Source organism: Nannospalax galili, unplaced genomic scaffold (genome assembly GCF_000622305.1).
Source record: "Nannospalax galili isolate Female #2095 unplaced genomic scaffold, S.galili_v1.0 scaffold137, whole genome shotgun sequence".
NCBI classification, from domain to species: domain Eukaryota; kingdom Metazoa; phylum Chordata; class Mammalia; order Rodentia; family Spalacidae; genus Nannospalax; species Nannospalax galili.
The window spans coordinates 1,306,196-1,325,979 of NW_008340203.1; the positions used below are offsets into that span (position 1 = coordinate 1,306,196).

The 19,784-nt window shown below is 54.9% G+C and overlaps 2 protein-coding genes across 2 annotated transcripts; both read right to left on the bottom strand.

Annotated features, from left to right (window-relative positions):
- Nucleotides 1–4,430: 4,430 nt before the first annotated feature.
- On the bottom strand, nucleotides 4,431–9,427 carry LOC103735863 (keratin, type I cytoskeletal 17). The gene is made up of 8 exons (XM_008835243.2): nucleotides 8,866–9,427; nucleotides 7,811–7,893; nucleotides 7,261–7,417; nucleotides 6,565–6,726; nucleotides 5,887–6,012; nucleotides 5,581–5,801; nucleotides 5,459–5,484; nucleotides 4,431–4,663 (listed from the first exon to the last, which is right to left on the bottom strand). The coding sequence occupies exons 1-8, from the start codon at nucleotides 9,292–9,294 to the stop codon at nucleotides 4,569–4,571; spliced, it is 1,299 nt and encodes a 432-aa protein (XP_008833465.1). The 5' UTR covers nucleotides 9,295–9,427; the 3' UTR covers nucleotides 4,431–4,568.
- Nucleotides 9,428–11,112: 1,685 nt separating this feature from the next.
- Nucleotides 11,113–17,749, bottom strand: LOC103735864 (keratin, type I cytoskeletal 42). Its single transcript, XM_008835244.1, has 8 exons — nucleotides 17,288–17,749; nucleotides 15,139–15,221; nucleotides 14,905–15,061; nucleotides 13,691–13,852; nucleotides 13,035–13,160; nucleotides 12,551–12,771; nucleotides 11,526–11,575; nucleotides 11,113–11,403 (listed from the first exon to the last, which is right to left on the bottom strand). The coding sequence occupies exons 1-8, from the start codon at nucleotides 17,747–17,749 to the stop codon at nucleotides 11,306–11,308; spliced, it is 1,359 nt and encodes a 452-aa protein (XP_008833466.1). The 3' UTR covers nucleotides 11,113–11,305.
- Between the last annotated feature and the right edge of the window lie 2,035 nt (nucleotides 17,750–19,784).

A 19,784-nucleotide genomic window follows, 5' to 3' on the forward strand; every position in this document is an offset into this window, starting at 1 on the left:
CAAAGAAGATCCCAAAATCTGGGGCCAAAAAATTAAAACAGTCTGCAGCTGTCTGGATGTGGCTAGAATTCAAGTCCAACCATAGACTCAGCACCCTTGGAATTAAAAACATTTTTAATCCCAGCACTCGGGAGGAGAGACAGGTGGATCTCTGTGAGTTCAAGGCCAGCCTGGTCTACATAGTGAGTTCCAGGCTAGCTTGGGCTACAGGGAGACCCCGTCAAAAAGACACACACACACACACACACACACACACACACACACACACACACCAGAAAACAAACCTCATGGCCACCAAAGGCCACTATGCCAACTAGAGAAAGTTAAATGTTAAACAGCACGGAAGTAGATTCAAACCTGGCTCCAACTACCAAGTCAAGGTTTACACCAGCTCTGACCCTGGAGTTTCTGGGACCTCTTCATTTTCTGCCCTCAGCATGCACGCACACACACACACACACACACACACACACACACACACACACACACACTTCCATTCTGGGAGGAATCAGGATCTCACCTAGGAAGGTCAGGGAGTCTCTCAGAGGCTGGGGAATGGTAGACAGTAGCATAATTCAACCTTAGCAAAACATGGTCTTAAAGACACAGTCCCAATCGGGCACAGCACTCTGACGGCAGGGAGCACTGGGCCCCTGGCCGTACTCCTCTACAGGAGGACCCTGGGGAAGTGTTACCCCCTGAGACTCAGCTGTAAAGGATAGGGCTGTTTTCCTGGTCCTGCCCCTCTGAATCCAGGCAGCACAAGGCTGCAGTCAGCCTCAGACAACCTGAGAGGGCAGAGTTGTGGTGGGCACTTCCTGGATGCCAGTGAGGCACACTTATCCCAAAGTTGTCAGGACCAGGCCCATGAAGCCAGGGGCCACAAGAACAGAATCCCATCAAACTGGCACCCCTCCAGGTAGTGGATTCCTCCCCCATCTCAGCCTTCTGCCCCGCCCCTTCTCTAGTATGAAGTCATGTCACACTTGAGTTGGTGGAGAAACATCATTGGCCAATGCCACACCTCAATGCACAGTGGTTCCCAAACCCGACAGGTCATCAGAATCCCTATGCAGACTTGCTACCTGCCCCAACCCCTGCTGCAGCATTGCCCAGGACAAGCCTGGTCTTGGGGCTCTTTTACAAGCTCCTCAGGGGATTACCAGGCTGAAGGAGAAAGAAGCAACTCAGAGAGCTCTAGGGTAAGGGTTAAGTGCAAGAGGAACAGCTTCAGAGCCCCCACCCCTGTTGGGCAGGCCAGAGCCACAGGCTTCAGGGAAACAAGAAGGAAAAAGAGTGCCACTGAGCCAGGACAGAGAGGCAAGTCGAGCGGAGGCATTGGGCAAACTGTTTAGCCTCTGGGAGCCTCGGTTTTCTTCTCTGGGAAATGGGATAACAGCACTGCCTCATAGGCATGTTAGAGTAGGGAGGAAAGAAAATAGGTGCCTAACAGACTGATACCCATCACTGCAGATATTCAGTGGGGTCTACAAAAACATCAACCATGTTCCAGGCACTCAATCAAAGAACAAGACAGGGAAGCCCTCCAAATGTGCAGTCTGGCGAGAGAGTTTGGCTAATACAGTTCTAGTACTGTGTGGTCTGGACCTGGTAGTATACGATGGTGCAGGGAAACAGGGCAAGGTCCCCAGGGATGAACAAGTGTCCATTCCAGACCCTGACCCTCTGATTGGTCCTGGGTTGGAAGGAATCTACATAGGTTAGGCACTTCCTGTGGGGTCCTCCCCCTCCTGCATACTTGATGTTCCCCTGCGGGGAGCCAGCCTGTTACAGCCCCTCACACCAGTCTGGGCCCCTCGAGGTAAACCTAAGGCTCTGTCAAGCTCAAATACAGCCTGGCTCTGTGCCTAGGCGCAGAACCACCCTCTGTTCCCCTCAACTTCCCAAGAGACCCACACTGCATGAGGCTTATGACTGTATTCTCAGACCCACTGCTGTGCTCACCACCCCTTAGCTGAGGGTCTTGAAGTCCCTTGAGTCCCCTCATCCAGGCACTGACCCCTCCTTCCCATAGGTACATGCTGTGCTGTGGACAATGCTGTCCACCACATCTGTCTCCTTGCAGAAAACTTCCAGAAGCTTGGAGTGGTAGAGAAAGCGTCCCAGGCCCAGCTACCTCTGACAAGGGCTTGGCCTGGGAATCGGTATGTATCCATCACAGGGAAGGGGCACCAAGGGCAGTCATACACCTGAGGCTTCTACTAGGGTGGGAGGAGGGAGTTGGGGATGTAAGCACAGTGAGTTTGGATGATCAGCGAGCCCCTTCTTGGAATCGCACCACTGGGCCCCCAGGCCAGGCTCAGGCACATATCCCCAGCAGCCTGGGCCTATTTGGGATGCCCCTGGAACAAAGTTACTCAAGTTCTTCACACATTCCCCTAGGGGACCACTGCCTCAGCTGACCCCACAGCTCTCCCACGATGATCCCTTAACCCCCCACCTACTCACTCAGGAGAAGACCACAATCCAGGGCTGTCTCCTGTCTTCCCTACACTGACTCCTCATGCCTGCCAGTAAGAGTGGATCCCCAGAGTCTCCAGAAGGGGGACACAACCCTTCCTAAGAGCCAGGGTGTGGCAAGAGGGTGGCGCCACATACCTCTTCCTAGCACAGAGTGGGGTCCACTCCCCTCCCTCCCCTGCTCCACCCCTGATATGCCAAGCTCCAGGAGAATAGCTGAGTCATTGCTTGTCAGAGCCTCAGTGTCCCCATCCACACAATGGGGTGCCCCCTCCCAGATTCTCCCCGCTTCCTGGGACCATGGTTCAGATAAATGATCTCACCCTCCAGGATGAGCCATCATGTCCAAGGACTGGTTCTTCGGGTTATGGCCGGATATATGAGGGGGGGACGTGTTTCCCTCCTGCCCTCACCTGAGCTGTGTCTGCAGCCAGGCAGCTGAGAGGCGCCAGATTGATGGCACAGAGCCTATGAAGCTCTGAGACTCGTGGATGCTGCTGTGGCCCAGGGAGAAAGCCATACTCCACATCAGCATCTGGGCCACCCTCTCACCTCTCATGTCACACTGAGCCCTCTAAGGTCCAGAGAAGACTATGGCCTACTCAAAGTCTACATACTCCAGCACCCCGGATTCTTGCCACTCTCCCCATTTGTTCCATGCCAGCTTCCCCTGGTCTCAAGCCCCTACTATGCCAGTCCTCTGGGATGCTGACCACTCCTGTTCCTTCACCCTAAGTCCCACCCACACCTCCAAGCACTGAGAGAGACCAGGTGTCTCTGGGTCCTGGTTCAAGACCTCCCTAATCCCTGCAGTGGATTCAGGTGAGGACACCTACTCTTTTTAACATCTTCCATCCCCAGTCCTTAAAGAAAACTAGGAAGAGGGCTGGAGAGATGGCTCAGCAATAAAGAGCACTGGCTGCTATTGTAGAGGACCCAGGTTCGATTCCCAGCACACACATGGCAGCTAACAATTGTCTATAACTAGTTCAGGGGATCAGATGCCCTCCTTATGACCTCCTCAAGCACTGCACAATATGGGTGCACTTATATACATGCAGGCAAAACACTCATACACTTAAAAATAATAAATAAAATATTAAAAAGAAAATAAAACTAGGAAGGCAGCTACCCTGCTCAGCAACTTCCAGATTTACTCCAAGGAAGACCACTAGATACCCAGGGTGCCCCAGAGTCAGATCCCCACAGCTGTTACCGGAATGAGCCAGGTCTGGTGCTCAGAGGGCACTGCTCCCTAGCACAACCCTACACAGGACCCCAACTCATCCCCATCCTTAGCAGCCTGGCCATTTAAGGAGACATTCCAAAAAAACCCACTCTTCCTCTCATCTGTGCCAGGACCCCAACTTTTCCAGAAATACAAGACCTCCCACACCCATTCCCAAAGTGAAAGCACAAGAACCACGGGAGTTCCTGAGACTCCCCCAGGAGCCTGAGCCTGGACCACCTACTCTTCCTGTGTGCCTCTCCCCATCCTGGCCTACCTCCTGCCCCTCAGGGAGGACCAGGGATTGGATGAGTCATCCCTGGATAGATGAGCCCCTGCACCTGAGGACTTCCCATCCATTTATGGGTGAGAAATTAGGCTTCTCAAGGGGACGAGACTGTTGTGACTGGCCAAGGTCGTGGAGCCACTTACAGGACAAGAGGAGGCCAGCTGGGGCCACCCCTGATATGATATGATGACTCTACTCCAAGGTTACTTTGATCTGAACCATTCACCCTACCAAGGAGAGATGACTTCAGGGTATACAAAGCACCCCAAGCTCTTAACCCCTGACCTCCACATCAGTAATAGTGAGTGTACACACACACGCACACACACACACACACACACACACACACACCTCCTTTTCTTCCCAGTCCACCCATTGTCATTAGGTCTACTTCAGTGTTCAGGACAAAGACACAGTTCACATCAGATCAACAGCTTTAATGGCATCAAGCAGGGGTGGGGTTGGGGAAGAGGCTGAAGCAGAGGGCTGACACTAGAGAGGCTGCAGACTGTGGTGCGCCGAGGAAGGCTGCCTCCCTGTGATGGGGCCTGGCCGGGAGGATCTGAGTCCTTAGCGGGTGGTCTGGTGGACCTGCTCCCGGGATGAGATGACCTTGCCATCCTGGACCTCTTCCACAATGGTACGCACCTGGCGGGTGGTCACAGCTGCAGGAGAAACACACTCAAGTGGTAGGTAGGTGCAGAAAGCCATGCTCAGCCCCAAGCCCCCTGTGTGGGAGCTGGTGCCCCACCCTGGTCCTCTCCCAGCTACTGCAAAGACTGTGCTCACCCCTCAATATCACATGGCACACACAACCTTCCTGCCTTCACCAGCTTCCCTTCTATCCCACATCTCTGCTGGTTTCCCTGTGTGAGTGAGTTGTGGTCCCCTGGATGAGTTATTTGATTCTGACCCACTTCATCCTTCAAGAGAGTGACTATGTGGACTGGGTGCTGCCTGAAACAAGTTCTCTCTCCACTCCACTGCAGTCTCCAGTGTGTGGACTATGCTCCCATTTACCATCCACTAGATGGGGATGCCCAAAACAAAAATCTAGGTCACCATCATCCCGTGTAGACTAGGAGCCCCCGAGCTAGCACCATGTATCTTCCCCTACCAGAGGGAGATCTGAAGGACAAAGACCATGTCCCTGTCACCCATCAGGCTTGAGCCCCCAGGAAGAAAACTGCTTTGGCCCATCTGTGAGGTATGAGAATCAAAAATCGTCTCCCTTATCAGATTGTCATCTCTAGAGTAAGGACCAGTTCTCTGTCCATGCCCTCATTAGACCAGTCTTTCTCCTTTGATCCTTCCCCTGAGCATCAATTCTAAGCCCTAACAGGTTCATTCCTCTATGCCTGCTGAGGACCAGCCATCATCATTTCTTGGCACTCCTTGGGGACCCTTGCCAGCTTTGTGCCCCATGCATTCCCCCAGCCCTCAGTCACCAAGATCCTTACGTTCTTTTGGCTTGTAATGAGTCAGGCTAGAAGAAAAAAAAAATGGAGACAAGATTAGATGAGGTCTGGGAGTACTTTCATCCCCCTAAAACCCCCAGCCCTGTCCCCAGGCCTCCACTCACTGGGCATCCTCTCCCTCCAGCAGGCGGCGGTAGGTGGCGATCTCCTGCTCCAGCCGTGTCTTCACGTCCAGCAGGATCTTGTACTCCTGGTTCTGCTGCTCCATCTCACAGCGCAGCTGAGCCAGCTGTTCCTCCACGCTGCTGATCAGCCCCTGGATCTGGGACAGCTGCACGCAGTAGCGGCTCTCTGTCTCTGCCAGGCTACCCTCCAGGGATGCTTTCTGCAGGAGAACGGGGTGGTCAGTGAGAGAGATAGAACCACATCCTGGGTGCTGGACCCATCCCTGTGCATAGCAGCATCCCTACCATGCTGAGCTGGGACTGCAGCTCGATCTCCAGGGCCTGCATTGTGCGCCGGAGCTCGGAGATCTCGCTCTTGCCGCTTTGCACCAATTCGCTGTTGGTGGCCACCTCTCGGTTCAGCTCCTCTGTCTGCAAACAGGACACAGGACAGGGGACATGAGCCTGGGTCCCAAATCACATGTTCAGTGTCCTCTATATGCTCAGCCCCCAGGATCCAGATGGCCACTTTGATCTATTTACACTCCATTCCTCTCCCCTGGTCATGGCTACCTTCCTGACCTCCCATGAGCCTATCCTGCCTTTCCCCCAGCTTTTTCCTTCCCAGGTCCTGGAACATGCTCTTTGCAATGGTATGGTTAATCCCTACAAGTGAGAGGCAGTAGAGCAGGACACTGAAGAACCAGCCAGGACATGTAGCCCCACCCCGGTACTGGTTCCTTCCTAGGGAAAAGTGGCCATTCCCAGGGTCTTTACCCTCTGCCTTGAATTCCTGGGGCTTCCCCATTTCCCACTTATACCCCAGGTCCCACCTTTAGCTAACTCCAGCTCTGTCGATGCAATGAGCAAGCCTGCCCCCCTCCCCCAGGGTCTGTGTGGCTCGCTGCAGACAGGGCCCTAAGATGACAGGCTAGCATTGGGGTTCAGGCCCTGGCACCCTATCTGGCCTACAGCAGCCCCCACCTTGCTGAAGAACCAGTCCTCGGCATCCTTGCGGTTCTTCTCCGCCATCTTCTCATACTGGTCGCGCATCTCCGACAGGATGCGGCTCAGGTCCACGCCAGGGGCCGCATCCATCTCCACGTTGATCTCACCGCCCACCTGGCCTCTCAGAGCATTCATCTCCTGTGGAAGAGGGGAAGGAATGATGAAGGTGTGGTCCTGTAGGCTAGGGTTGACCCCTAGCTCCTAAGCCTTCCCACTGCCCATATCCATTCCTGACCCTCTTCCCAGCCTCTTCCCTCTGACCCTTCTATGGATTTTTGTTCACTTGTTCACTTGTTGTCTCCGTCATTAGACTGAGAACTCTCCGAAGACAACATTTAATTACACTTTTGCCCCCAAAGCTTCCCTTCCAATTGCCAAACATCGTGTGGCGTCTCGGTTTAAGAGTTGGAACTAAAGCAAGCATTTGAGCATCTCTCTTCTGTCATTATGAGGGAGATCAGGACAGAAGAGGCCGCCTCTGTGAGGCCCAGGAGATCCCTTAGATACAGGGATGCACCCCACCTCTGGGACTAGGGCCTTGCAGAAAGGGTAGCCCTGTAGGGTGACTAATCCCAGTAAGCCCTCTCTTACAGCCTCAACTCATGCAGTCCAGCCCTGAGGCCCCACCACCCACTCCTCATCCTCTTTGATCTGCTGACTGGGTTCCCTCACCTCCTCGTGGTTTTTCTTCAGGTAAGCCAGTTCCTCCTTGAGATTCTCGATCTGCATCTCCAGGTCGGCTCTGGCCAGGGTCAGCTCATCCAGCACCCGGCGTAGGCCATTGATGTCGGCCTCCACACTCATGCGCAGGGCCTGCTCTGTCTCAAACCTGCAATGAAAACCAGAGACTTCGGACGGGGCTGCTCTGACACAGGTCACTGTCCTGTCCATGCCCGTGAATTCCTTTTTCCAGGGCTGGAAGGACACTTGGGGGAGAATCAAAGGATGGAATGGAAGCAAGTTGCAATCCTGGGGCCTGAGACTACCACATGCCCACTGGCTTCCTGGCTCTGCTCCTCTGTCTCCTATTTGCCCCCCCCACCACCACCACTGCCTTCAGAAGTAGTCTTTGCTCTTCCAACTAAGGGGTCAGCCCTCAGCTCTCAGGCCCTCTCATCCCCATCTTCTGCACCTAGCCACAAGCAGCCATGGAGTCCTGGGGTAAAGGACCAAGATTCCTCCCCAGCTTTAAGGTTACCCAAACCAGCTGACTGGGACTCACTTAGTACGGAAGTCATCAGCTGCTAGACGGGCATTGTCAATCTGCAGAAGGATGCTGGCATTGTCCACAGTGGCCACGAGGATCTAGGGAGATGGCAGGCCATTAGGTCATTGAGTTTGGGGTGACTCAGCCCAGGCCCAGTTTCTGAGCCAATCTTCCTAGCTAGGAGCTGAGATGAGCTGCCTTCTGAGGAAAGCCCTCTTCTGCCAGCCTCTGGCTAAGCAGCGTTGCTTTGTTGGCAGAGTCCGAAGAACTGAAACATGCCTCTCCTGCCTCCCACCCCAGCATGGACACCCCTCATGCCAGTGTCAGCCTTAAAACCAAGGAGGTCATGGGCTGGGATGATGAGAGAGCCAGAGAATCTTAAAATGTCCTCAAGAGAGAAGCTACATCAAAACTCCAGGAAGCATGGGGAGAGTGTGTGGAACCCACTGTTTTACTATCACTCAGATGGTGGCTGTGTGAATCTCCCCCAGAAGGTGGCTAGAGGAGCTCTCACCAGCAGGGGCTCACCACTGGGGCTCTGCCTCATTTAATCAGACTCAGGACCCCTGGGAAGCATTAACTCTGGGCTGCAACCAGCAACCCCACCCTGGGGATTACTGAGCTCCCATCCCGAGGATCAAAAGGAAAGTCAAGGGAGCTGGCAGGGGAGGGGGCACACGACACTAATAAGGGCCATGAGAGTCCCCATAAGGTCCTGCTGCCTCTCCAAGGTTTTCTGTGGTGAGCTCTCTCAGACCTAACCTACAAATCCCCTCCTGCTGGGACACCCACGGATCTAGCTTCATTCTATGGGCCCAGTGCTCTCTACCTGCATCCTCATGGCCTGGATGACAATGACACAAGGCCACAGGAACTTCCTGAGAAGGAAATGACACTCTGAAGGGACCCCATGCTGCCAGACTGTCACCAGTCCAACCAGTTGCCTCCACAAAGGGGAGCTATGGGCCATAGAGGCTCCTGGAGGCTCAGAGCGTAGCTGCCCTGTGGCAGCCCCAGGCCTTCCCTGAGGGTAGGAGAACAGTGGTTCGCTCTCCTGCCCGAAACCCTACCTTGTTCTTCAGGTCCTCGATGGTCTGGTAGTAGGGGCTGTAGTCTCGAGCTGGCCCTGGGGCCTGCTTCTGGTACCAGTCTCGGATCTTGACCTCCAGCTCAGTGTTGGCCTCTTCCAGTGCACGAACCTTGTCCAGGTAGGAGGCCAGTCGGTCATTGAGGTTCTGCATGGTGGCCTTCTCCCCTCCAGCCAGCAGGCCATCAACACCTCCAAAGCTGCCTCCATAGCCGCTGCCAGCGCCAAAACTATAGCAGCTAGAGTAGCTGCTGCTCCCAAGGGCACTGCCCAGGGCACTGGCAGACCCCAGCCTGCAGGAGCCACCACCTAGGCTGCCAGACAGCCGACAGGAGGTGCGGGACGAGCCTCCCAGGCCAGAGGAGCCCTTGATGGAACTGGAGGAGGTGAACTGGCGAATGGTGGTGGTCATGGTGGCAACAGGAAGTGGGAGCTGGAGGGCTCGGAAGGAAGAGAGGTGCCAAGGTGCGTGCTGTGCTGGGGCTCGCCCGCTTCCTTTATAGGGCGGCCAGTGGGCGTAGCGATTTCAACATGCAGGCTGTTTCCATTCCCCTGGGCTTTCATCACCGCTGGCTGCCCGCCAGCTCCCAGGTGGCTGTGGGCCCCCTCCCCTCCCACCACTGGGGCTCTGCCTCATTTCATCAAACCCATGCTAGGTGTCGTTGAGCATGTGCGTGTGTGTCTGTCTCTGGTCTCAGGCCTGTCACCTGTGATTCAGGCAGGCCCTCCAGCTACGCTTTCCCATGACCTAATACGGACAAGAGGAGAAGGCGACGTCACTGCCACCCAGCCCTCCCAGGCAGCTGCCCCCCCACAACCTGATGGGGAAATGAGGTGAGAAGTTAGGCATCCACACACACACACCTGAGGTGGCTTCCCTTCTCCATATGCCACCCGACATGTGACAGGCTTGGAACTGGGGACTGGGGAGACAGAAAGACCATGTACCTATCTTGCCTTGAGATTTGGTCCTAAACCCACCAGGCCCACCACACAACACAAACTACCTCAGGTCTCCAGTTGCCAACCCAGGACTCAGGACACCAGGGTTTAGGGAAGGATGCATTGTCCAAACAGGCCTAATTTGCTCCAGGAGTGGGCTAGCCCACTGCAACTTTCCTCTTCACTCAGCTGCAACAGCCCCTACCCAGGAGTCTCCCTTCTGAGGAGCCCCAACACCCAGGGATGCATCCTGGGATGAAGATCCATCTAGCTAGTCTTCTGAAACTGCCCAATCCCTGAGGTCCCAGGGAGCCCAGATTTTGCTTCTAAACCTTCCCCTACCTCCTCCCTACAGTGGCAACTTTCAGGCTTGAGTGGGCAAAGAGGTACTCAGCTGTAATTACGGAACAGGTAGAGTTGTGGGAAGGATGTTTCATTAAGGGGGATTCTGAGGGGACCGTGAGGGGATTGTCTCCTTCCACATCCTGTCTATATCCTGAGAAAATCAAAGGATGGTGGGATAGTTCAGGTCCCAGCCAGGAGGAAAACTAAAGGATATTCTTCCCTGATACTCTTCCCCCACCCCACCCCTGCCAGGCTCCCCACGATGATGTGGTTCCCCAGGGTGGGCCACAGGCCCCACCCCATGGCTCCACCCTGCCCTGCCCACCATCCCAAGTCCAGCCCTGGGTCCCAGGGTCCCGGCAGGCTTGCTGGGCGGAATGTGGTCGTGTTTGAGACTGCCAATGGGTTCCTCCTCCCAGACAGGCCCAGACAGCCCCCATTGGTAACTGAGAGAGATTTCCCCAATGGCCCAGCAGCTGCCAAGCCACCAAAACAAACAGGTTGCCCCCGACACAAACACACTTGGCCACCCCACCCCACACACACCAGGTAAAGCAGGTCTGGCTTCTTGAACTGGCTGCCAGACTGCCAGATTGCCACCCCTCATCCATCAAAGCCCTAGACCATTCTTTCAGAAAGACAACCCCTAAGCCAGACCCCTTTCCCTTTGCTCTGATGCAGGCATGGTCCCCAAAAAGTCTGCAGGCCCTACCGGGAACCAACCCAGAAACAGCCCCACAGCTGATTCTTAGAAATAGGCTATCTCACATTGCTACCTTCCACCCTTCCACCTCCTCCCTTCTTGGCTTCCCAGGAACCCCAGACCTGGAGGCAGTGGGCAGAACAGGTGGGCAGGTGACAAGCGATACCAGACGCTCAGTGAATTCTCCTCCCCAACTCAGCCCACACTGCCCAGGTTAATAACCAGAGAGGTCACAAATTCAAGGACTGAACTTCAGCAAAGCTTTATTTGAAGTCCCTGGAGTAAACCCAGAGGCCCCTTAGTAAGGGGCAGCAGAAAGCAAACACGGAAGGCAACAGCTCATGGGCACTCAGGCGTGGCAGTAGATGCTGGGAGCTGCAGGCATTGCTGCCCCTTGGCCTATGAGGCTGGGTGGTCACCGAAGAACAGAGCCTCAGTGAGTGGAGCGGTGAACCTGCTCTCTGGAGGAGACCACCTTACCATCCTGGACTTCTTCCACGATGGTGCGCACCTGGCGGCTGGTTACCATGGCTGCAAGTGGAAGAGGAGAGGGCACAGGAAGCTTCAGGCAAGAGCCCCTGCTCCACCCACCTCCTGCCCATGCACCCCCAATCTCTCCAATGACCCATGTGCAGGACAGGGCACACTCTTACCGTCCCTGGAGGGCTGCGAAGTCAGGGATGAGGAGTACTGAGTAGCCAGGCTGCAGGGAGAGAGGAACGGGTCAACTCAGGGCTACCACAGGCCAATGGGGCCCTGGGAGTACTACTGGGAAGGCACAGCATCTAGGGAGGCCCAGAGGAGCAAAAGAGTCCCACCAATTGGGATATCACAGCTGAGAATTCACAGAGAACAGCACAAACCAAGGATCGAATGCCACAGGTTCCTCAAAGCAGAAGGAAGAAAAGGAACAGCCAACGGCATTTTGTGGCTACTTTGTGGCCACTAACCCAGGATTTACAAGGAGAAGCTACGCAAGTGGTTTTTCCATATCCTGAAGGGCCCAATAAGACTTCGTTAAAGCAAGAGAGACTATGGTTAGACTGCACATAAAATTCACCATTGTCAGGGAGCAAAAGGCTAGAATGTGGGACTAAGCATGGAGACTCCAGGACTCTCTCAGCTTCCCACCAAGGCTTTGATCAACATTCCCAGCTCCAAATCAAAGTTTCGCTTACCCTGCACCTTAGCTTGTCCTGGCTAATGGTGTCACCAACAGCACAGTCATCCAAACCAGAAACTCAGGGTCTTCATCATCCACTCCTCCACATGATCCCTCCACATTTATTGAGCACCGTGAGCCATGCTCACCCCCACACTTGGTCATCTCATCCTGCTGTTTTTAGTGATACCTCTCTTCTGATAAGCACCCCACCCCCAGCCCTGGGGACTCCATCAGCTGCCCAGACTCCCTGTTCCAGCCTCCTGATGCCGTTCTCCTGTCCACTCTGCATCTTTCTGGCTCCTGTCTTCCTCTATAGTCAAAGCGAATATTCTCAAGGATCCTGATGACCTCTGCTCCACATCTTTCCATGGCTCCCAATGACAATCCTCATGGTCAGACCCTCCCCCTTCTCGGTTTCACTTTTGCACACCTCACGTTCACATCTAGCTGTCAATATTCCCTGGGCAAAGCAGCATCCAGCCCAGCCTGGTGAGTGCAGGGACCCCCACTCACTGGGCATCCTCGCCCTCCAGCAGGCGGCGGTAGGTGGCAATCTCTTGCTCCAGCCGTGTCTTCACGTCCAACAGCACCTGGTACTCGTGGTTCTGTCGCTCCATGTCACAGCGCAGCTCACACAGCTGCTGCTCCACGCTGCTGATAAGACCCTGCAGCTGTGCCAGCTGCGCCCCATAGCGCGCCTCTGTCTCTGCCAGACTGTTCTCCAGTGATGCTTTCTGAAGCCCAAGGGACAGGTGCACAGTGAGACAAGACCCAGGCCCCTTCCCCATGGTGGGCACCCGGAGAGTGGTCCTGCCTGGGTGGGTAGTATGTGTTGTCAGCACCGTGGAACAGTAATTAGGGCAAAGTGGGGCCCATAGGCCTGAGTGTGAAGGGATAGGCTGGACCAGGAGTCCCTGTTTTCCCAGTGATGAATGCCTATAGGGTAGGGCCCACACAGGGGTGACAAGAGCCAGGCAGGACAGGGACGGTGGCCCACCATGCTAAGCTGGGACTGTAGCTCAATCTCCAGGTTCTGCACAGAGCGGCGGAGCTCTGTGATCTCAGTCCGGCTGCTCTGCAGGGCCTCCGTGTTGGTGGCCACCTCGCGGTTCAGCTCCTCCGTCTGGAAGGCAGGGTGAGCACAAGGGCTAAAGCAGGCTTTCAGAGGGGGCGGAAGATGGGGACTGTCCCTGTCCTGTCTCAAAACTACCCCTCCCTGGCTTTGGAGGAACCCACGGCCTGCACCCACAGCTCCTCTATGCATGTGGAACCCGTGGAGTGGGACTGGCACCTGAAACTCCCTGCTGAACTGCAACGCCTCAAAGACAGGCAGGCACCAGCGATTATTGGTGGGCCAGTGACTGTCCCAAGACCCCATAGTTGCTCAGTAGGTGTTTATTCAAGGCATGAGCTACAGGACCAAACATACACATGCAGCAAACACCTACGGTGGGTGGAGCCTGAGCCAGGCTGGGTGGCCCGGCCTGAGCGTCTCTGGGCTTCACATTTTACTTTAAGCCCTGAACACTGGTCCAAGTGGTTTCCAAAGATCCTTCCAGCAGGGACAATGGGGATCTGAGTGTGATCTAGGCCGTGCCAGTAGGTAGCACATGCAGTCACATGCGAGCACGCCTGCCCCACACAGCCACCCACCTTGGTGAAGAACCAGTCCTCGGCATCCTTGCGATTCTTCTCTGCCATCTTTTCATACTGGTCACGCATCTCATTCAGGATGCGGCTCAGGTCCACACCAGGGGCCGCATCCATCTCCACACTGACATCCCCGCCCACCTGGCTTCGAAGGGCATTCATTTCCTGGACAGAGAGGACAGTAAAAGCTAACCCAGGGCCATGCCAGGGAGAGACCCTAGGTCTTCAGAGAAACAGACAGACAGGCAGACAACGTGTCCCCTACTCACAGGAACATGGATTCCAACAGTCTACCCAACACACACCCTGAGAGTGCCCATCACCCACTCCCCAGTGTGCGTGAAGCAGGAGAGACATAGCAGTTCTAGCATGGGGAAAGACTTCACCCTCCTCCCTGACCCTGGCTTGTCCTTTAACCACCAACCTTACAGCCTAGGCACCGGCAAGCTACTCTATGATGGCACAGGCTCAAGCAAGATTCCATTAGGCAATGCTGGTCAGCTAGGAGAAAGCCATCACGCACCCAGCCTCAAAGTTAAGGCAAGCACTTTCTGGGTGTCCTGCACCTGGGAATCAGGCTCCCCCAGCCCAGGTCAAGCAGCACCGAGCTGAGAAGAAATCCTCAAAGGCAGGATGAGAAGGCTACTTGAGTCCTAGGCAGGGTCTTAGACCTCCATTTTTGGACTCTGCCTTGGGGACCTAAAACTCAGAACTCTCTGGAAAAAGGAGTCAGGGGAGGTGAGTGGAAGAGAGGTGGAGTCAGACCACAGGTAGATATAAATCAGATGGACCCAAAACCAAGTCCCTGTGCAGCACTGAACATGTCCCTAACCCTCTCTGAGCCTCCACACTTTGGCAACGAAAAAGGGAAGGAGTCTTTTTCTCCCAGCGGTGTTGTTGGCAGAAATAAGGGCTGTGAATTAGTTGTAATATGCTGGGCAAATGCACCATGTTACAGCTATCACTATTATAATTAATTATAATAATTAGCACTGTGTGTTAGCCTGATTCACTCATTAGTGAGTTAACTGTCGCCACGCACAGTCACCCACGCCTGGAGCAAAGTCTCTGTGGATGGAGGGCCCTCAGCCGTACTCAGGGTCAAATGCCAGGCCAGGAACCCACTGGAGATGAGACCCAGACCTAGTATATGGTCCCAGCCTGCAGAAGTTCTATTCTCCCAGCTCCATGAGGAGCTACTCCTAAGCCAGCCTCACCTCCTCATGGTTCTTCTTCAGATAGGCCAGCTCCTCTTTGAGACTCTCAATCTGCATCTCCAGGTCGGCTCTGGACAGGGTCAGCTCGTCCAGCACCCTGCGCAGGCCGTTGATGTCGGCCTCCACACTCATGCGCAGGTTCAGCTCCGTCTCATACCTATAAGGTTGGAGATGAGGTGTTGCACTGCATGCAGAGCCAGACCCACCACTAGCTCCCCTGAAGCACAGACTCACTTGGTGCGGAAGTCATCGGCTGCCAGGCGAGCATTGTCAATCTGCAGCACGAAGCTGGCATTGTCAATTGTGGCTGCCAGGATCTGCGTGTAACGGGGGGTCTTCATAAGCAAATACCCACCACAGCCCCTGGAGGCCCTGACACACCCTGCTTGCATGCAACTTCACAGAGGAGGGCAATGAGGGTTCCTATGCTCTCTGAACACCATAGTGAGTTTCAGGAGCCACCAATCCCCCACCTCACACCCCTCACACCTACGGCAAGGGCTCACAAAGTGATGGAACATGACACCCCAGCACAGAGAAATGGGGGTGCTAGGACAGACCGTATGCACCCATCTCTCACCATGGGTCCCAGGCAGGCCTCATTCCCAACTAAATTCCCCTCTGGGCTCACTCCCACCTGCCCCAGAAAGCCCTGCCAGTCCCCTAGTCCTCTGTTTCCTTCATAGCTTTTTTCCAGGTGGTGAGCAACTTTCTACCACGTTTTTGGTTACTTCCTTCCCTCTGGACTCAGTGTTGCCTGAGAATGAGGTCACATCTGTCTAGTTCTCATTGGAATCCTCTGGCCCTGGCACAGTGCTTGGCCTAGAGTTGGCCCCCAGGGTATATTTGTCTAATTAAGTGACTAATTAATTGATTGATGAGGTTATGACCGGCCCCTCCTCAAAGCCAGGGCAGGGCCCAAGAAGGTACAAAAGGTTGGTTATTATTACTGCTGCTATCAATGTTGTTGGAAATGCCCAAGGCAGACCCCAAGGAATAGTTAGGGGCAAAGACTTGAGCACAGAGAAAAGCTAACCCGGTAGCAGGAGCTGGGTAGAATTTGATGTGGGTGGGTTAAGGCTAGCCCAAGGAGGAGATACCCCATCGTGATTATCCTATACATCTATGGCTACTACAACCTCCCTCCAGAGACCCCACTCCAGGCTCTAAGTTCTATGTAGTGTCCTGGTCAGTTTGAGCCTGAGAATCAGGTTGCTTCCCTCCTTCTGCCTCAGTGGACCCATCTGTACCTTACAGAGATCTGACTCCACCATCTCCATACCCTGGAGGCTAACTGGGTGCATCAAGGATAGGAAGTGAAAACCCAGGGGAGGGGCTCTGCTCTGGGGTTAGTGGGGAGGTGCTGGCTAACCCCAAAGCCCAGAGTGCTGACTCATCAGGACTCCCTTGGGTTCCCCGCCGCCCCAACCAAGCCTAGTATCTGATCTGGCACAGCTAGGAGTTCTGCTTCCAAGGGGAGATTACAGGAATCCCCTGCCAGGTGGAGGCCCTGGGCAGGAGCAGACAATGCCCCTTATAGGGCTGCACCAGGCCTGGCCCTCCACCCCGGAGTCTGAGATACCCTCAGAGCTGCCTGGGACCAGTCTAAGCCTGTTTCTCAGCCCTCCGTTGATCCACCCTTGCCTTCTGCTGGGGCTAAGTACACAGACCCTCCCAGAGCAGGTTTGTGCTAAGGCTCGTGACTACATTTACAGAACACCAAAGCCATGGTCTTAGAGGTCAAGAAATGTGTAAGGGGTAGAATGTGGGTCCTCCTCCATCAAGTTAGCCTCTAATCTGTGTTAGAAAACAGACCCCCAAAGTGACTATCATAGAGAGGGGAAGATCCACAACTAATGCAACCTTAAGAACATGCCAGACTCTGATGTCAGTTCACAGAACAAGACTGAACCTCAAAGCATTGAAGGGACCAAGACTGGGAAAGAAGACAAGGGCCACCCACTCAGGAGGGCTGCCTGGAGGAGGTGAGCCTGCAGGCGCACAGCCCAGAAGAGACTAGACTAGAAGGAAGAAGATACCCAGTTTCATGTCCCAGCAGCCACACCAGACACCCACCCCCCTGCCCCCCATCTCCCAGACCTTTTATCAAGCCATTCTCTGCCAGAATGCCAGTTCCTGCCCTCAAGGTGCTGAAGCTGTCCCTATCCTTCCATCAACCACCCCAGATATGCTCCCCAGGAAGAGAGGCATTCTTCTCCATCCCCTCAGAGAGCTTGCAATGACCACACAGCCCAGGGCGTCCTGCAGACCCAGAGTTAGTCCAGAGAGGTAAGAGAGGGAAGGATTACTGGCCAGGCAATGGAGGTCTGCTACTGAGATGGAGTGAGTACTCGGGCCAAAGGCAAAGGTCAGGGGATCCCACCTTGTTCCGCAGGTCCTCGATGGTCTTGAAGTAGGGGCTGTAGTCTCGGGCTGGCCCAGGGCCCTGCTTCTTGTACCACTCTCGGATCTTTACCTCCAGGTCGGTGTTGGCCTCCTCCAGGGCACGCACCTTGTCCAGGTAGGTGGCCAGCCGGTCATTGAGGTTCTGCATGGTCTCCTTCTCACCGCCCCCCAGCAGAGCATCAGATACACCAAAGCTAGATCCAAAGCCCCCTCCCAGGTTGCAGGTGTAGCCACCACCATAGCCACCCCCAAGGCCTGCCGAGAAGCGGGAGGAGGCAACTGACATGTTGCCACAGCTGCCAACTCCCAGGAGGCTGGGAGCCCGACAGGCACCCCCAACACGGACGGAGGACATCCGGGAGAACCCCCCACCAGGCGCACACAGGCCCTTGATGGATCCAGAGCTTGAGAACTGGCGGATGCTTGTGGTGGTAGCCATGGTGTCCCCAAGTCAGGCACACACGGTCTGGACTGGACAGAGACCCTGGGCTACCCTTTATAACAAGGCTGAAGGAAGGCTGAGCCCCTGCCCTTGAAGTTGGAGCCAAAACCCCAGCCCTGTAATTTGTCTCTGTTCCAGCCAGTCACCCAAGGCCTGGGGCTTGGGTTAGACTTGTCAAATACATCCCTGTATCCTGAGGCCCCCTTTGCATGCTCAGTGTGGGCATGGGTGACCTCTTAGTGGTCCATTGTTCTATTCCAAAACAAAGGTGGTGTTGGAGCTGCAGCCCCAGGGCAGGGTGATCCTCTGTCCTCAGCCGCAATTAGACAGTTGAGCTCATTCTTGGGGGGAGTCAGGAGAATTCAGCCCAGGAGCCAGGAAGGGCCTCAAACAAGGCTCCACAGGCCCAGAAGCCAGGAGACTATTCTGGCCCCTGACCTAGCATCCCAGGGTCTGAGGTTAAGGGGAGACACGAGCCCTATATCCCTATAGGTACAAGGTGTTACTGACAAGACCCCCCACTCTGAGCTGAGGGACACCCCCCACCCAGCTCTCTTGGAACTGTTCCAAGTCTTCAAGGCAAGACACAGTCCCAAGCTTGAGTTCCTAAGCCAAAGGAAGACACAAGGCTGCAGTCAAAGGGAGCTTTGTGCCCCTGATTTTTCAGGAAGCTTTCCTCCTTTACACAAGGGAATCAGAGTAAAGGTGCTTGCTACGCACACCCAATGACCTGAGTTTGATTCCCAGAACCCACATAAAGGTAGAAAGAAAGAAGTGGCTCAACAAAGTTGTCCTCTGACCTCTACAAACACACTGTGGCGCATAGACCCACACAAACACATCGTACACACACAATAATTTATTATTATTATTAATTATTTCACAGAGTCTTTAGGGGAATCTGGTAGTGACATCAGCAAAGCTGTGACAAAATGAGAAGCAGGTGTTGGGATAGGAGAAGGGCCTGGAACCAGCTGGCTGGCCCCACGCCTGAGGAAAGCCAGTCCAGGGGGATCCCACAGAAGGCACCAGAGGTGGGGAAGCCACAGAGAAGCAGGACTGTTGCCAGGTGCCCCTGAGTGGGTGCTGTGCCCTGAGGAAGAGCCATGTCCCCATCCTGGGAATCAGCCACCACCCCTGCAGGGGAGTGTGTGACGATCCCACAGCCTGGCACCCACTCCACCCAACAAGGAGATTAGCAGCCTAATCTCACCGGCACTAATGATTTAGGCCCTACCAGACACTGGCATCTGTGCAGGGCCTGTCTGAATGTGGAACCTCCAGGGGTGGCCAAGGCCTGAGGGACAGGGCAGAGGCAGGAGGCACATGGGTGGCCTGGGCTCCCTGCCCACTCTCAGGGACAGAAAGAGAGTTTGATTTTCCATAAAGAACAGGCTCCTGAAAAGAAGTTTGACTGCTGCAAGGACTTTCTGCTTAGAAGTGGTAGTCTCTGGTGGGCTGCTGCCCCTCACCTGGAGCACTACAGTAGGATCTACTAGAACCACCTGAGAGAGGTGAGGTGGTCGCTTTATTCTGCTCCCACCTGGTCTGTGAAGGGTGCTGGTGGGGAAATCTCAGAGCCAAGGCTAGAGAGCAAGGTCAGGCAGCCATGAGATTGGACATCAGGAAGGACTTTCTGGCAAGCTAGACTATATTGGGGTTACAGAGGAGCCCCACATAACCTGAGTTCACCTGAGTGGGTCAGAGGCTGTTTCTGCCCCAGTCAACCATCCTCTGGGAGAAAGGCCTAGGGGCCCTTCCTCATCCCTGCCAGAGCCACCCTCCCAAGACCCCCTCTCCTCTAGAAGCTGTCTCCCCTGTACTCACTACTCCCTGGGTTGCTCTGGAGAGTGGCCGGTCAGCTGCGGGTGCCCTTGTCCTTCAGACCTCTCCGTGCAGCCCCCATCACAGCCTTCCTCCTCCTCTACTTTCCTCGGTAGGGAAGTATGTGGAGATCACCCCTAACCCTCTGGTCTGGACCCCAGCCCCAGTCCCATCCGGACTCTGGTTTTCTCAGAGCTGTGGTCACCAC

What these genes read in the sequence shown, in the direction of transcription:
- LOC103735864 (XM_008835244.1), bottom strand. Translation starts at nt 17,749, where the DNA reads ATGGCTACCACCACAAGCATCCGCCAGTTCTCAAGCTCTGGATCCATC. An exon ending in GCCGATGACTTCCGCACCAA is followed by an intron (nt 15,062 to 15,138) that starts GTGAGTCTGTGC and finishes CCAACCTTATAG; the next exon opens with GTATGAGACGGAGCTGAACC. An exon ending in TACAGTCCCAGCTTAGCATG is followed by an intron (nt 12,772 to 13,034) that starts GTGGGCCACCGT and finishes CTTGGGCTTCAG; the next exon opens with AAAGCATCACTGGAGAACAG.
- LOC103735863 (XM_008835243.2), bottom strand. Translation starts at nt 9,294, where the DNA reads ATGACCACCACCATTCGCCAGTTCACCTCCTCCAGTTCCATCAAGGGC. An exon ending in TCGAGGACCTGAAGAACAAG is followed by an intron (nt 7,894 to 8,865) that starts GTAGGGTTTCGG and finishes CCATCTCCCTAG; the next exon opens with ATCCTCGTGGCCACTGTGGA. An exon ending in AGGACTGGTTCTTCAGCAAG is followed by an intron (nt 6,013 to 6,564) that starts GTGGGGGCTGCT and finishes TCCTGTTTGCAG; the next exon opens with ACAGAGGAGCTGAACCGAGA.